This window comes from Pollicipes pollicipes, unplaced genomic scaffold (genome assembly GCF_011947565.3).
Source record: "Pollicipes pollicipes isolate AB1234 unplaced genomic scaffold, Ppol_2.1 Scaffold_7261;HRSCAF=8764_pilon_pilon_pilon, whole genome shotgun sequence".
NCBI lineage: Eukaryota > Metazoa > Arthropoda > Thecostraca > Pollicipedomorpha > Pollicipedidae > Pollicipes > Pollicipes pollicipes.
Window position 1 is genome coordinate 34,659,330 of NW_023597054.1, and position 16,246 is coordinate 34,675,575.

The 16,246-nt window shown below is 53.3% G+C and overlaps 1 protein-coding gene and 1 long non-coding RNA gene across 4 annotated transcripts; one reads left to right on the forward strand and one right to left on the reverse strand.

Annotated features, from left to right (window-relative positions):
• Nucleotides 1-1,803: 1,803 nt before the first annotated feature.
• On the reverse strand, nt 1,804-13,714 carry LOC119112159 (non-specific lipid-transfer protein). Of its 3 annotated transcripts, none has more exons than XM_037236212.1 (12): nt 13,642-13,714; nt 11,936-12,034; nt 11,536-11,665; nt 10,642-10,835; nt 10,128-10,318; nt 9,503-9,749; nt 8,812-8,944; nt 8,279-8,433; nt 7,862-7,980; nt 7,107-7,251; nt 5,426-5,531; nt 1,804-2,905 (listed from the first exon to the last, which is right to left on the reverse strand). In XM_037236212.1, the coding sequence occupies exons 2-12, from the start codon at nt 11,987-11,989 to the stop codon at nt 2,727-2,729; spliced, it is 1,653 nt and encodes a 550-aa protein (XP_037092107.1). In that variant the 5' UTR covers nt 11,990-12,034; nt 13,642-13,714; the 3' UTR covers nt 1,804-2,726. The 3 variants fall into 3 exon arrangements, with proteins under 3 accessions (XP_037092107.1, XP_037092108.1, XP_037092106.1); XM_037236213.1 differs by having other exon boundaries at nt 7,107-7,230; nt 13,524-13,704; XM_037236211.1 differs by having other exon boundaries at nt 13,524-13,704.
• Nucleotides 13,715-13,954: 240 nt separating this feature from the next.
• LOC119112732 (uncharacterized) lies at nt 13,955-15,863 on the forward strand. Its single transcript, XR_005095771.1, has 3 exons — nt 13,955-14,147; nt 14,489-14,644; nt 15,673-15,863. It is a non-coding gene; the product is annotated as an uncharacterized LOC119112732 (long non-coding RNA).
• Nucleotides 15,864-16,246: the final 383 nt, after the last annotated feature.

A 16,246-nucleotide genomic window follows, 5' to 3' on the forward strand; every position in this document is an offset into this window, starting at 1 on the left:
TGACATGTAGGCAACCATTCCAGATTTGCGCCACAAAGTGCCTCTGAGACAACTCAAAGGTATATGCGGACCCATCATAAGCCAACATCACCAGTCTCCCATTGCTCAACCGCTGTCGCGTACCTGCTGACGCCCGTGCGGGTATCGATGGCAGGTTCGGCGGAGGACCTGCCTACCCAGCGCCGGCGTACCAGCGCCCGTACCCCGGGTCGGGTCACCACCACCCGCCGCCACAGTACGGACACCACGCCGCCGTTCATATTGAGCCGGAGAAGATCGTGCTCAACTGTGTCGTACAGGGCTACGCAAGCGCGGTAAGTTCGGGCGCAGGCCTTGTCTACATGGCAGGAAAGACTCGATCAGTAGCAGAGTTCCAGGATGGAAACGTGCGATCACTTCCCCATTACCGCCATGCTTATGTGCATGAGATGCTACGTACCTTGACTATTCATCGACTGGTGTATGCAAATAACCTCTTTTGGTCCAGCAGTCTACGCCGTGAATGAAACCCGGCGTCCAGAATCGACTTCAGTCAACTTCACCTGTTCCCCGAGTTCCCCTCCGTTCAGCTGCCTGTCCCCGCGCCCGACGGCCGGACCAATGAGCGACGTCACAGGTCGAGAGGTCACAGGGCACCTGCCCTCCGGCTTGTGCTCTACCCGCCCACTGTCTGCCCGCCAGCCGATCCAGTGGCTGAAGCCGGACGGGCCGGGCGTGGTGGCCGAGGACGGGCGTGTGCTCTGGGACCGGCGCCACCTGCTGGTCGAGACGGCCGTGTTCGGCGGCGGCCGCGGCTCGCGGCTCGTCATCTCGTACCCGCAGCCGCGCCACCTCGGCCGCTATCTGTGCCGGGCCGGCGCCGCCGCCAGCCGGCCCTTCAGCGTGGGCAGCGTCGGCGGCTTCCAGCCCGTCTACCACGGTCGCTCGACCGGCTCGGGCCGCATCCGGGCGCAGGAGCCGCAGGAGCCGCTGGAGCCGCAGGAGCCGCTCCGGCAGCCGGAGGCCGCGCCGCTCTCGGACGGCGAGAAGCGGCACATCTTGGAGACGATCGTGCAGGAGATAGAGGAGGCCGAGGGCGCTGCAAGGGTCGCGTAGGGCTCCCGGAGCCGAGATCTCACGAATTTCTAGTCAGCTGGTCGGCCATTGGCGTTGTGTGGTGCAGTACCGGCCCAGTACCAGCGTAAGGTGGAGTGACTGAGCAGTGGTCACTCAGCGGTCCAGTAATGGTGTGCCGGATTAGTGCCGTAGTTTGGTGATCCTACCTTGTGATCAAACTAGGTGACTTGCCGCTATGCAGGTTTCGGTGCTCTGCATATATAATCACTGATTACATTCGCTAATGCGGTATCGGAGTGTGTAAATTAATACAATTCCAAACACACATACTACCCGTATATGTCCGTCCCGATAGCTCAGCTGGTTAGAGCGCCTGCCTTCCGTCCCATTCACCGGTGGCGAGGCGGGTTTGAATCGCTCCAGGCACTCACTATTTGCCCTTGACAGATATAGCCTGCATCCTGTGGCAGGGGTCGCGCTGAAGGCAAGGTGACGTCAGAGGGCGGGACGGACCGCGACGAGCACTGTGGCAGGTCAAACTTTCCCCACCGAATTCTGCTGTCGAGTTTGAATTGCACAGTCGGATGGTAGGAGTCGAGGGCCGCACAACAAGCACTGCCTAGCGTGAGCTCCCATCCTAGAAGTCCACCCATTCCAAAGGTTCGGATAAATCTCTTTTTTTAATACAAACGTCGTCCATCATCGTCGCTCGTCCTGGCCGAGCCTCTCAAAACAACGTTTCGCCGTCACTGTAAAACATGTATTGTCCTAGTTGAGACATTCGCAGCAAAGGTGTGTGATGGCGCCAGTGACGAGTCTTTGAACCCCATCCATCTTATTTGTACCGGGTCCCCGTAACTGCTACCATTGCATAGCTCATGTCAATAGGCACAATTATCATATCAAAGGCACTGATCCAGCTGGGGCGCTGGTAAAATAATGCAGGCAGCCTGGCTGAGCATATACAAATGCTTGAAGACCACTCTGCAGATGTCAAATTTGCATTGTTTGCTTGCAGGTTACAGAGCCAGGTTTACAGACAGTGCATCACATATGCTTGGTCCTATAAGCTGCTTGACACGGATTCCACCAGCCCACTAGAGCAGTAACAACGCAAACTATGACTCAATGTGCACAGCACTGTGCACCCAATCACTTTCTCACTGTCCACCAAGGATTGCACGAACTCTGCGGGGCGTTACAGCGCGGATATACAATTAGTTGCGCATCCAATTCCCCGCACAATCCACAGGGCTTAACAACGTCGCGCAAACCCAGCTTCCTAATCACCTCACGTGCATATCACAACATTGGCCCTCCCATACTCTCTGAGCGATATATCTCCCGACCACGGCTTCCGCAGCGGCGCACTGCAGCCCCCGGCGGCTGCAGTGGACGACATCGCCTGCCCTGCACCCGGGGCCGTGCCCCTGACAGCCGGCACCAGGTGGCCAGTCCGACCGCCAGCGCCAGCCGCGTGACGACACACGCGCCCCGGCCCGACCGGCCGCAGCCGGACCGTTCCGCGGCGCGCGTCCTCCCGGCGGCGCAGGCGGCGCACAGCGCACCTCGTGCCATGCAAATCACCAGCACCACTTTCCCTGTGAATAAAACATCGGCGTCGGCCGGCCGGCGCGCCCCGGGGACCGGCCGACCGGCGGCCAGCCGGCTTACAGCTTGGCCCGGTACTGGCGCAGGCTCTCCGTGAGGTTGCGCAGCTTGAAGGCGAGGCCGGCGTCGCCCTCGTACCGGAGCCGGCCCTGCCGGTACGCCTGCTCGGCGTCCAGCAGGCCCGAGAACAGGCGCACCAGCGCGTCGTCGTCCAGCTCCAGCACCAGGTCCGGCCGCACTGGCGACAGAGCGACGAGAGCTGAGGGCGCCGCAGACGCGGATGGTGGCGGCGGCGCGCGGCCCACGCCGGCCCCACGTCCGGCATCGCTCCGGAATCGGTGGGGGAAGGGAGTGGAAGGAGAGGGCAGCCAGCTGAAATCGCTTAAGATGTAGCTTAAAACGCAAAAAAACGTTGTGACGTTGACCGCAAAAAAGTGGTCCACGCCGCTCGGCTTGATGAGAGGTGCAAACCCGGCCATCGGCGATCTTGCCCCTCAGGTTGCGAGCGCGCAGGCTCCCGACTGCTTGATAGACTTTGTTTCAAAGATCGATTCTGAAAAGGATGGACGTCCTCATGGAAACATGTGTTCGCCTTTTTTCATGTTTGACCTCATTTGGATCCACTCTATTGAACTGCGGAACACCGTATCTTACCGGGCAAGCGGCCCCGTGGGTAGAACGCATCGTCACTCGTCATTCTGTGATTGGTATAAATCCTTTTGTGACTGTCATCAATCGCATTCTGACTGACGTCAATCACACTGTGACTGACGTCAATCACGTTGTGACTGACACAGGAACACGTGAAGAAAAGGGCAGCCGGAGCGCACGGCTTCGTATACATTTTCAGTCGCGCGCGGATAGGCCCACGTGAATTTTTAGAGGGCCGCACCGCTGGTTCAGCAGGATTACCAGACAAGCTCGGCTTTGGTCTCAGGCCTAACGGAGCCGGTTCCCTGGCAATGGATGCGGCTGGCAGACTTCGCATCATTAGAACTTGATACTTCACACACGTGAGCTATTTTTTCCCATAACCCATCAGCGGGTATTTTTACGCCTGCGTTCATGCGACGTTTTAACCAATAAAAACAAACTTAAACTGCCCACAGGACCAAACCAAGTAAATATCAAGCAAGTGAACAACGCAAAAGCAGAACTTCTTGACCTTCTGGACCTCTTAGGGCATCACCAACCCGCAGACAATGCCAAGCCACCGCGGGTTGGTGACGTGCATACAACGGCAGACTTTCCACCGGCGGTTGCAGTCGCCGCGGCTTCGAACACCACCGACGATTGTGTGTTTCCTGAGAAGGATGTGAAAGGCTGACCGCTGTCAGCTGCGTCACGGTATTGTACTGTACAGCACGATGCGGTCGCCTCTGTACTATCCGGGTAACACGCTAGAGCAAAACCCCACAAATCGGATCACCCGGGTGGCGGGGTCGGCGTCCGCATGCTGTGCTTGCTATGCATTGCTATCGCTAGGCCGAGTCCAGAATCCGGTTCTGACGCCGCTGAAGAGGACGACTCACGCAACTTAATTGATGAAATCACCCGAAAAAGTTAGTCAGTTGTGTCTTGGTATCAATGTATTTTTTGTTTAATCAAAGGGAAGAGATAATCTGCCGTATATCTTGGTGGCAACATTATCCAATTCTTGCCAATGGTTGAAATGACTCTTACGGAGCATGCTTCACAACCATGACGTCATATATACGCGTTGTCACAATGAAGCACTTAAACACACCGCCCGCCCAACAAAGGGAAACTGACGGCCAAGAAAAATGTGTTGCATTCGACTTCCATGTGATGCCCATTCTCCCAGACTGTTTAATCCCTGATAAGTCTGGGGCACACCCCCAGCCAAATTTGTTCATAGCTTGACATGCAAAGTCGCCGTCTGCGCCTTTTACTGATCGTGATTATTTGTACTTTACACATTTGCAGGGTTCTTCTGTGTCACTACATAAATGATAGCAGCTACGGAAGTTCTGATGACAGCTTTTGATGCATTTCGATGCATCGGTACTATTTATTGCCTGCTATGGCATGTGCGTAAGAGCTAAGACGAAGGAATTTTACCAAGACTGTGGCGTCCTTGTGTACTGCTAGATTACTGGCAGATATTACACAAATTTCGGGAGATATGGTGGAATGTGTCGTCATGACCACCAAGAAACGAACTCATATTCCAAATCGGACTGCATGACTGCTTCGCTTAGGCAATTTTGTTTTTGCTTTTAACTACACAAAACAACAAATTGCCGCAACTTTAGTGGCCAAACATCATTACCGTGCCGCTAAATGTGGATGGGGCCACATAGGATCGTAATTCACGTTTAACCTCGTTCGCTTTCCTGAGTCGCATTCTTTCGATTTCGCTAAAAAAAAGACACTCGAACTCAGTTCGCCGAGGCGTGTTAAATGATCCTCGTTCACTGAAGCTATAAGCAAGATAAAAGCGAAAAACTCCAATTGAAGTAAAAACCATGATCATACCGACGCCCGGGAAGGGCGCCCATTGCAGAAGGCTCTCGTGATGGCGTCCAAACGAGGCGCTCTCAATTGAGCTTATGCACATTGCATTTATGAAATAATGGATTGAAATGAGTAATTTACCACATCGTAGCATACACGGAAACATTATAAAAAAAATAGCAAGGCAAAGTGTAGATGCCCTCTGTGCCGTGCGCCGACATCGGCGAGCGGTGGCGGTCTGCGGCGGGTTGGCCCGGCTCGGCGGCGGCGGCGGCCTTACGCGGGCTGTTGGGGAACACGCCGGGCTGGGCCGTCTTCAGGTCCACGGTCCAGCGCGCCGACACGCCGCCGTCGCCGGTCACACGGAACTCCAGCAAGCCGTTGATCTGAGCCGCAGAACAGACGCGCTCAAACCACACGCCACGGCCGCGACACGCCGGGTCAGGAGACATGACGACTGAACAGGCGGGCGCACAGCCGCGCCACATCCGTCACACGAAACCACAGCGGGTCGTCCACCTGCGTCACGGAACAGATCAGCTGGATATGCAGGCTAAGGCGGGCTAATTCAGGCAGGGAGTTACGTCACCCCGCAGCAGACATCAAGTCAGCAGCCCTGCGGCGCCGGAATACTGACCAAATGACGCAAGCGTAGCGATAACGGAACCACCGCGTCAAATCTTAGTTCGCTTAATCACTCCAGATAATTCAAGCAAATTTGCGTGTTTTTATGACGACTAAACTTCGTATATGACAAGTACAAACGCTTTGTGAATGGTTTGCAGTTACTGGGAACCCCTTGTTGTCATACTTCAAGGCCTGCACGGATCAAAAGCTAAGTGTCGTACGACACATCTTTGCAATCAACCTAAAAACGAGTCAAACGATTTGCCTTCTTTTGCAAGCACACGAAGCTTAAAATAGAATGTTCATGGAATTAATAGCAAGGACGTGAGCAAGCACGCTGATTCCATCCAGTCCATACCTCGGTCCCATCCCTTAAGTCCAAGCCCTTGTGCAACATTTCTGCAACACACAGAAGGTTGACAAAAGGTCCCTCGTGTGCACTAGTGGAAAGGCAACTTCAATTACATTTCGTTCTGCTTAATGTAACCGAGAAAATTATAAGGCTCCTTCCTTCTTTTTTTTGTAATAATTGTGAGTTCTTGTGGTGGAAATACATGAGCTCCCACGCATCAGCAGCTGCTGGTTAAATGGCGTTACACAGCAATCGCTGGTAAATATGCAAAAACTAAACGTTTCCAAAATGAGTTCATCGTCCAGACTAGTGCTAGATGCTAGTCATTAGCAAAGTACTTATGACTATGGGCAATGTCGCTAAACGTCCGAATCTCGCATAAAAGATACCAGTTCTGGCTCCCTAGCGTCGTTAACCTAGTTCCTGTCATACTGAACGTCCGTTATTTTCCACTCAAGAGTTCACATTAAACTCGAGCATGTTGTTTTACTGAGTAAAATAAGCTGACGTATCAGAACATATATAGCTTGCGCCATCCGTCTTTGTTACCAGTGATTGGTTATTGGGTACAACGATTTTCAGTTGTGCTGGCGCACGCGCCCATAGCCGTCGAGGTGCCCTTAAACCCCCCAAAATAGCCATCATCAAGTATTGCACGCTTCTTTTTACTTAGCTTCAGTTTGTGATTTGAGCAGTGTGAAGAATCATTAAAACGTCACTGGAATTCTGTCGTTGCTTGCTGCTGCATATAGCTATGTAATCAAATGCCGAAACATGAGTTTCGGTGCTTGATTTTAAATATTTCGGCGGCAAATGCCCAAGCATTTCCCCCTACAGATTAACGCAAACTGTAAATGTAGTAACAAGTAGTGACGTCAGCAGCCGAATGCAGTGTAACTGAGCCGACGTGTTTTTAGCATCCCTGCCGATGAAAAGAACACACCAACGAACGTCACAATGACCGCCCACTTTTCAGGCCTACCTTCTCTGTCAGCGACTTTCCGTCTAGTTCGATGAGGCCCTGCAGCTTTTGAAACAGGGCTGTCGACTTGAGACCTGTGCCGTCTTTGCGGGCCGTTGGAGCGGGTGGCATCCTGCTTCCTTCACTGGGAACGCATGCGACCGAACTGTAAGCATGCAGCATGTGCATTTAATAAATGCCTACATGAACATCATCTGCTAATAGAACAAACATCAGCGACTTTGAAATTATTCAGTCAATGATTGGTGCTTTGGACTTCCATTGTTCAGGTGTGTTGTGCATATACGGAGGACTTGAACCCGGTTTTTATGAGAAATCAGAACCATCAAAAGGCTGATCCCTTGCGGCACGTGAGCTGGTCCCCATTAACCAGCAATACCTGAGCCCCACAACCTTAACCATCACTTCTGGGAAGAGCAACTGAAGGATAACTAACCAAGGTGGTATCCGTTACACCAAGCAGAGCCTACCAGTGGTAGTACGAACAGACAAAACTCACGCAAACATGCCAAACACAGATCCGTTTTCCGACCCAAAACTCGTCGGCATTCATCCGGCTGTTGCTGGCCGCGCCTCAGGTCGGGGCCGCCCGGGCTCATCCACTGCAACACTGCTGATAATGACGCGATCAGCCGGCTAAACCGCCCGCCGTGAGAGCCCAGCCCACTGCCGGCCGTATCCACCGCTGCGGCCCCGGCTGACGGAGCCCGCGCCCAGGGCGTCCGCCACCCGGGGCGCAGGTGGCGGCCGCTTACCGCCGGGCGTCCGCCTCCAGTCGGTAGAGGGCGACGACGGCGGCGCCGCCGAGGCCGATGTTGTGCTGCAGGCCGACCCTGGCGCCGGCCACCTGGCGCCGCTCCGCCTCCCCGCGCACCTGGAGACACGGCGGCGGGCTCCGGTCAGACGGCACGGCTCCGAGGCAACCGACGACAGGCAGCTGGGGCGCGGCAAGCGGGCTCGCAGGGCTGCTCGGGCGGGACATCAGCTGGATGCCGCGCCAGAGAGCGCTGCGTACACTCACGTCGGCGACAGTTCAACTTTGCGCCACATACCCAACGACCATGACTACTCGCGTCTCAGTCTCCGCCGCCGACTGCGGTAGCCGATCGTGCCGACGCGGCCGCCGTCCGAAGCTCGGCGCCGGTCCACCGACGGGTGGGCGTGCCACTGACCTGCCAGCAGAGCTCGGCGCACTGAGCCAGTCCGGTGGCGCCCAGCGGGTGACCCTTGGAGATGAGGCCGCCGCTTGGGTTCACCACGTACCGGCCGCCGTATGTGTTGTCGCCGGCGTCGATCATGCGGCCGGCGCCGCCCTCCGGGCACAGGCCTGCCGGACACGGGCGTGAGGCGCGCCTGGGCCGGACACGCGCCGGCAACGCGGCAGTCACGGCCGAAGGTGGCATGGCCAAGCGCTCAGCGCCCCCAGCTCTCACGTGAAGGCGAGGATTCAAAACCCAGTTGCGCCACAGTCCCTGAGCGGTAAATATGATCAATGCAGTTGCTGACGTTTCACAAAATGGTGCATGGCGTGCGGCGCGTTCCCTAAAAAAATACATACATCCGGACCACTGCACACCGAGTACTTGTACACACAAACCACACCAGCTTATCTAAACAACAGCGTGCTTTCCCAGCTAACAAACACGGCCTGCAGCCACAGCTGCGCGTGAAGGCTGGCTCCGATCGGACGGCAGCCGACACCCACCGAGCGCCTCGTAGGTGATGAGCTCGTTGGCGGAGAAGCAGTCGTGCAGCTCCACCACCTGGACGTCGGCCGGGCTCAGACCGGTCTCGGCGAACAGCCGCTGCGCCGCCAGCCGCGCCATGTCGAACCCCACCTGTCGGCACCATCGGCACCGTCGCGACACCGGCAGCAGGTGCGGGGGAGTCCCGGATGCGTCACGGGACAGACAGGGGACGAGAGTCCCGAGACACCGCCGCCGACCGGACGCAGACGTCTGGGCGGTCCCAGGCGCGAGACACCGCTTCAGTGCGGACGACAGAGCAGAGGGCACGAGACGCCGCCTCAGTGCAGACGGCAAAGTACAGAGAGAGGCCACGACACCGCCAAGACCTGGGCAACAGCGTTCGGGAAGTCTGGGACCCCGCTAGCACTTCGGCTACAACTAGCAGCGCGACAGGTGTCAGAAGCCTGCATGCGTAGGCAACACATGGACCCGAGCTCGTGATCTCGCTGCCGAGCATGGAGCCTTAGCATACGCCTTTCGGAATAGATTCGACACTGGTCAATGCAGGACGGCCAGTTAACAACACCAAGAAAACCTTGTCCCTACTGCACGACCAAACGAGAGGCATGTACGGAAATGCGACTTCTCCCACTCATTACTCCAGACACGTCGTGCAAGAGGCGTGTCCCCGCGCACTGATCGACTCACCATTTTGATACAGCTCTTCTCTGTGAGCGAGCTGGGCGGGTCGGTGGTCATCTGCATGCCGAGGATGCGCACGGCACGGGCGCGCGCGCCGGCGCCGGCGCAGCGCTCCAGGAAGTGGCGCGACACGACAATGGCGGCGGCGGCGCCGTCCGAGGTGGGGCAGCACTGCAGCTTGGTCAGCGGCTCGAACACGGTCGGCGACGCCAGGATCTGCTCCAGGCTGTACTCGTCCCGGAACTGGGAGTACCTGCGCCGGCGACGGGGCGCGGTGACGGGCGCGACCGGCAGCGTGCGCCGCCGACACCCACAGACGTAGCCCAAAGGGACGGACCGCAGGTCAGGGACAGTCGCGGGAGTAAGGCGAGGCAAGAGCGATGGGAAGGGCATCAGCCGACATCTCTGCTGATCGTTTAAGGCATTTTATTGTGTGTTGGGAAATCACAGCCCAGCAAGACAGAGCAATAACACCTCATGACTACAACTCTTCAAATGCTTGAACAAACAGCTATGTTATCAACCCACTTTAGTGGCATTACACCTCAAAGTCGAGCCCCAGCACTCAAGAATGCTCTCACGGCAATCCCAGCCGGCCGCCCAGATCTCTCTGGACACCGCCACCGCTCACGGGTTGTCCACGGAGTGTTTGTGGTTCTTCCAGGCGATCTTGGCGAGCTGCTCGGCCGTGGTGCCGTACTTCTGCATGTGCTCCCGGCCGGCGTTGCCGAACATCTGGGCAGCCATGGGGGCCGCCTCCAGCTCCGCCACCTCACACATCATCTCCACGTGCCGGTCCATCGGGTTAGTGCGGTCCGTGAACTGGAACGGAACGCGTACCATCAGCAGCACGCAAAACGAGATGAAACGGCTCGGTCACCGGTCCGTGAGATGAAACCGAATAATTCGGAGTAACAACCTGAAACCGAACGGTTCTGGCCAGCGGCCCATGAACTGAAACGGAGCTGTCCGGCCCGGCGACTAGTGAACTGAAACGCACCAGTTAAGTCTCACGGCTCGGACGCCCGCGAGGGTCGCTGAGCTCAACAGGCGGGTGCTGAGCGCCACCTCCAGCCAACGGGCCGCGATCCTCTCGACTGGAACATCGACCCGACAGCCGCGATCGGGGACGTTTGCGCGCTTACCTGCGAGGTGAGGGATCCACGCTGCATTTTCTCGAAGCCCAGCGCAAGCGCGCAGTGCACCTGGCCGCCGCGCACCAGCTGATAGGCCAGGAACAGCGCGCTCGAGCCCGTCGAGCAGTTGTTGTTGACGTTGATGACGGGAACGCCGGTCATGCCCACCGGGTAGAGCGCCCGCTGGCCGCAGGTGGAGTCACCTGGGGACGGCGCCTCCACGTCCGATATCACGCACGTGAGTCTGATCTTCACGTAGAGCGAATGCCCATGAGACGAAGCCGGTCTCAATGCGGACTATGTAAAATACAAGCGCAGAGGAAGAGCATAACCGAGAGCATCTCGCACTCAAAACCAAGCTGGATTAAAACTAAAATATGAATGAAAAACTATCAGCCATATCTGACACATGTACAGAATGATAAGCCCCCTGTAGATGACACCTGTTATCGCTGCAACAAAAAGTGAAGCGTGGCCATTAATCCCACGACCGCACGCCCACCAGTTACTTAATCCCTCATGCAATGTTCACATACCTAAGACTCTTAGTGCTACCCTACGAAACCACTGACTCGGCTCTGTGGTTTTCAGTCTGTAAGGTCTCGATGCCTTCGGTGTCAGCACCACTTTTACTTTCTGCACTGAAGTAACAGGTAGGGGTAGGGGTGAAGGTTCAAGTAACCCCAGGCAAACGTTTGCAGCGCAAAAACCTCCCATGTGGTCAGGCACCATCATCTCCCGACACCTTTTTCCGTTGAAATGATCCCATCAGGAAATCCTGGCTGCGGTGCTGGCCTCCTACGCAACTGCACCAGCTGTGTTCCGTGAAAACCAAAGCATGCAACTATGCCAGGCTGCACATCGACGCTCGGGACAACAGAGTGAGCTGCGAGCCCGCCTCACCGTAGACATATCCGACGCAGGCCTGCTGTACGGCCGTGTACTCGACGCTCGCGTCCGCCAGAGCCTTGGTCACCGCCTCCGACGCCATCTCTGGATAGTCAAAGTTCTCTCGACGGCCTGGTTTTTCGAACTGCGTGCGCACGAGGAAAACGTTATAGTCACGATTTCCTAGCAGCCATAGCACAGAAAATGCCAAAACTTGGGTCCGTGCAAAAAAAGAACGAATGACTAACCGTATTTCATATGCACAAAAAGAATTGGCACGATCTTTATATTTCCAAGATACACCTGTCACAATGGCATGAAATCACGCGCTAGATATGCGCATTTCAAATCAAGAAAAAAGAAACATAAAGATCTTATAAAACTTAAATAAGAAATCGCATGAAATAAGGCACACCTTTGTCATTCCAACCCCCAGGACGAAGACGTCGTTGCTGGCCTTGGCACTCATGGTGATTGCTGCAGTGCGACACCGGGAGACAAGCAGACGAGCACCCTGTCAGCACATCAAACCGCTTTCAGCGCACACGCTGACGGCCAGTGGCCACAGCGATGACCCGGCCGACGACATCTGATGGACCGCTGGGACACCTGTCCCCCATCTCATCGGACCGGTGGGACCACCGGACCCAACGTTCCATCGGACGACGGGGACTAACGAACCCCGCCTCGACGGACTGCCAAGCAGCGAAAAGACACGCTTGAGTCTGTGCTGCTCGAATCTGTTCTGCTGGCTGTCAGGAGTGTTGTGATGGCAGTGAGACTCAGACCCGTGGACAGCCAGCTGAGAGCAACAACAGCCAAGTTAGTGTCACTGTCATCTTGTGTGAATGGAATGAGGGATGGGATGGTCAGGGAATGAGAATGTGTTCTGTTTGATATCTGCATAAAATACAAGCAGAGATATCTAACATTTTGTGTCTCAGATGAAAAGTGCAATATTCAAGGAAGGATCAGCCCCTATGCTGCCTTTTAGTCACCTCTGTGGTCAGAAGTAATAGCCCAATCTCTGCTCTGAGGCAACAGCATTGGTCAAGGATACAGACATTGCCAGGCCATTCAAATATGTATATTATGCACAAAATTTAATAATGAAGAAAAATGAGAAAGCACAACACCATGGTAGTAATACACATATTGAGTCTGGCCTCAAGCAAGACCAAAAACATTGCTTATGAGTGTGAGCTGTGAGTCAGACCAGGTGCTTGATAGCCAAAAGACACAGTTCCTTCCATGACATAGGAATTATGACACACAGGGACCTACCAAAAATATGTTTTTGGTTATCCGTGCAGGAAGCTTTAGCATACCCTCCTCATTCTCACAGCATCTTCCACTGAATAGGGAAACAGCACAGCGATACAAATAAATAGGAGAACAGGTTTGCCTGGTGCCATGGTCTCAATGCACTGTAAGTACCAAAATATGCTTTTTCCACTATGACAGCATTTTGGGAGAGCATTTTTTGAGAATGTAAGTCATTATGCAAGTCATGATAGTTCTGGCATTCAAAATGTCTTACTCAAAAATATTTTTGTAAATTTTCAATTTCTTGATGACTCCAGCACCCAAAAATAAAACATTTCAGGTATCAGTTGGAGGAATCAACCACACATTCTGTCCTGAAGCCACTCAAGCAGCATCCAGTAAAACTTGACCAAAACACATTCTCATTCCTAGCTGTTGGATACATCATGGGTCCACAACCTGTTTTCATCATGAGAGCAGCATACACAAATTCAAAAGGCAGGTTAAATCAAGAAGCACATAACAATGAACACCCATGACAGTGGTGCTGCTGTTAATGCAAATGGTTGGTCAAACAAAAGGTAAGCTATGGGTCAAAGATGCATGCCACCCAGCCAAACAAGCAGATGTCATCAAAGCATGTAGCAAACATTCGAGGTCTATGAAGAAGACAATGTGAAGCAAATAACGTTCAGTAGTCAGACCACACCAAAATCATCAGTAATCGAAAAACTGACGATGAATATGAAGCTGTAGCACTGGTGCCTCAACAAATTTGATGCGACTGTAAGATGTGTTCACATGTAGTTCAAATAAAACGGTTTCAGAAAAATTCGACGATATTTAATGCCCCACCTCAACACTGGAAATTTTGCGACCTCTAATCTTTTAATATACCCGCGGGGCACGCAAACAGCGTGAAAGCATTACCGAAACTGAAATAATAAAAAAGCTGGGTTGTATTTGTCACAACCACACCGTAAACGTAATTTTATTTGGTGTCTGAGAATTGGTAAGAATTGACGTCATAGAGCTACAACTATATAGCGTTAAAACGTGAACTTGAAAAGAAATTGTTATAATTGCGTAAATACCACAGGAAGTTACGGCATGAAATCATTTGCTGTTCATTTGCCCCAGTATTTGTTAGTGACACGGTGTACGCAATTGGAGGAATATGCGGGGCGGGTGAAGGCAGGAGCTCGCATTAGCTATATTGCAAGTTAGTCCCGCTCAAGCTTTATAAAAGTCATCTCCGTGTCACTGCGTTTAGCATAGTGCGTTCTTATGCATTGCCCTCGCATAAAAAATAAGTTAACTGGCGTGATTTGTGATGTCTTTCTTCAAGAGAAAGTTCCGAAGTAAGTCATTTAGATGCGTGTATATACATATTGAAAATGTTGATATGGTTTTAAAGCACCTAAGGTTCTGTCTTGCCCTTTCATGAAAGTGCGCCTGTTTGGGGTTAAGTCTGCTGAGTATTAACACATGATGTGAACATATGCATGCATACATTGAAAGCTGTTCAACAAGCTATAGAATTAAATGCCATTATTGCTTGATAGACTTGATGTTTATGCACAGACATAGTCAGCTACTTATCCTGGCAGGCTTCAGTCATTTACAATCATCTTTAGCTGCTCCAATCATACTTAGCTGGTGCTGGTTCTAGGCATGTTGTATTGATGATATATGATTTCAGCTCATTCCCGGAACAGCTCAGTGTCAAGCTCTTCCTCCTGTCCAGTTGAAAGGAGCATTACCCCACAGCCCAAGTCAGGAGCTGGCTCTCCAGACCCACAAGCCAGCTTTCTGTCAAGTATCCAGGAGGAAGAAAGGAAATGGCAAACTATCACAGGTATTTAGGACTGGTGTTGATGTAACAAATGATGCCTGACAAAAGATCAGGAAGGTCCAAAATTCAATTTTTTATTTGCATTGCCATGTTAAGGGTCATGATAACAGGCATTTGTACTATGCTGCAGTCATATAAAAAGTGTAGTGACATTGTTACCTGGTAGTCCTACATTTATGGCAGGTTTCATCACAGTTATGATTCTTACAAAGCTCATAGTTGCACTCATATCCATAATGTGCACTTAATGATAATATCACACATTTTTCATACCATATTATTAAACCAAGTGTCAATAATCCAGTTCCTTTGGTATATATATATACACATCTTTTGGCGCAGGGACCGCAAATGAAGCATGGCTAATTAAAGTAAAACAAAATCCTATTTTCATTTTGATACACATAGAATGCTCATAATGGAACTCTACAAAGCCACAATGAGAACACTATTGCCACAATCGCATCAGCAGTGTTCACTGCCCACCACCTAATAGTTCAAGAGTTGTACAAGAATTGATTTGTCTGTTGGGTGCTGGAGAGAGTTCATTGATAAATATACTCTTCCAAATTTGAAGGAGTCTTCTGTCATGGCACTTGTAACATACATATATATATATATATATATATATATATATATATATGTATAATATCACAAACATGTGTTTAGTGTTGTATTAGTACAACATGGTACAACACACACCAAGTTACATGACTGCCTTTAGGATTGCTCCACCTTAGCTAAATCAGTGAACCCCATTTTGATCTATGGTGCTCTTGGGAGTTAAATGGTCATGACAGGAAAAATTTGGCTATGGTGGAATATTCTGACAGGCATGATTTTTCCAGAAATAAGCACACAATCTTTTGTTTTAGTAAACAAATTAAGCATGCACCAGTCTCAAACATAGCATGTGTTCATGTTATTTTCACATACCTGACATGACTACATACTTCTGCTAGGTCCATGCCATGGTTATGTGTTCTCTGCTCACTGCACTTCTATTCATACTGCTACCCCCTGATCCTCAGACAGCGAGAAGGAGCATCTGATCAGCCAGCGTCTGACAAAGACTCTCAGCTGCCTCGTCTCGGACAAGTGCGCACTTGGCTACCTGACAGCCTTCTTGGAGAGCCGTCAGGCGGCCGGCTACCTGCACTTCTGGATGGAGGCAGAGGCGATCCGACGCCAGCTGGAACCGGGCGCCAGCGCCGCCGACCGCGACCCGGCCCCGGCGCCTGCCAGCCCGCGGCGGGACCCGGCGGCCGAGCCTGGCGCGCAGCGTGACCCGGCGGCCGGGCCCGAGTCCAGCCCGCGGCGCGACCCTGCCTGCAGCGCCGCGCCGGCCGCCCGCAACGGCGAGCGGCCGGCGGCGGCGCTGGCCCGCCTGCTGCAGCGGTACCTGCTGAGCGAGGGTGGGCCGCAGCTGCGGCTGCCGGCGACGCTGCGGGCTGAGGCGCAGCGCGGCCCACCCGAGGAGCCGGCCCGGCTGGCGGCGCGCGCGCAGGCGGCCGCCGACGCCGTCCTGGCAGCAGCGCACCTCACCGACTTCTTGCAGAGCGACTATTATCAGTGCTATCAGGTGGACGTGCTCACCAGCAGCGC

Bases quoted from the DNA above. Each gene is read 5' to 3' on its own strand.
- LOC119112159 (XM_037236212.1), bottom strand. From the start codon at position 11,989: ATGAGTGCCAAGGCCAGCAACGACGTCTTCGTCCTGGGGGTTGGAATG. The intron at 9,750-10,127 runs GTGAGCGGTGGC...TCGCCGGCGCAG, and splicing joins AAACACTCCGTGGACAACCC to GTACTCCCAGTTCCGGGACG. The intron at 5,532-7,106 runs GTAGGCCTGAAA...TCTGCGGCTCAG, and splicing joins GAAAGTCGCTGACAGAGAAG to ATCAACGGCTTGCTGGAGTT.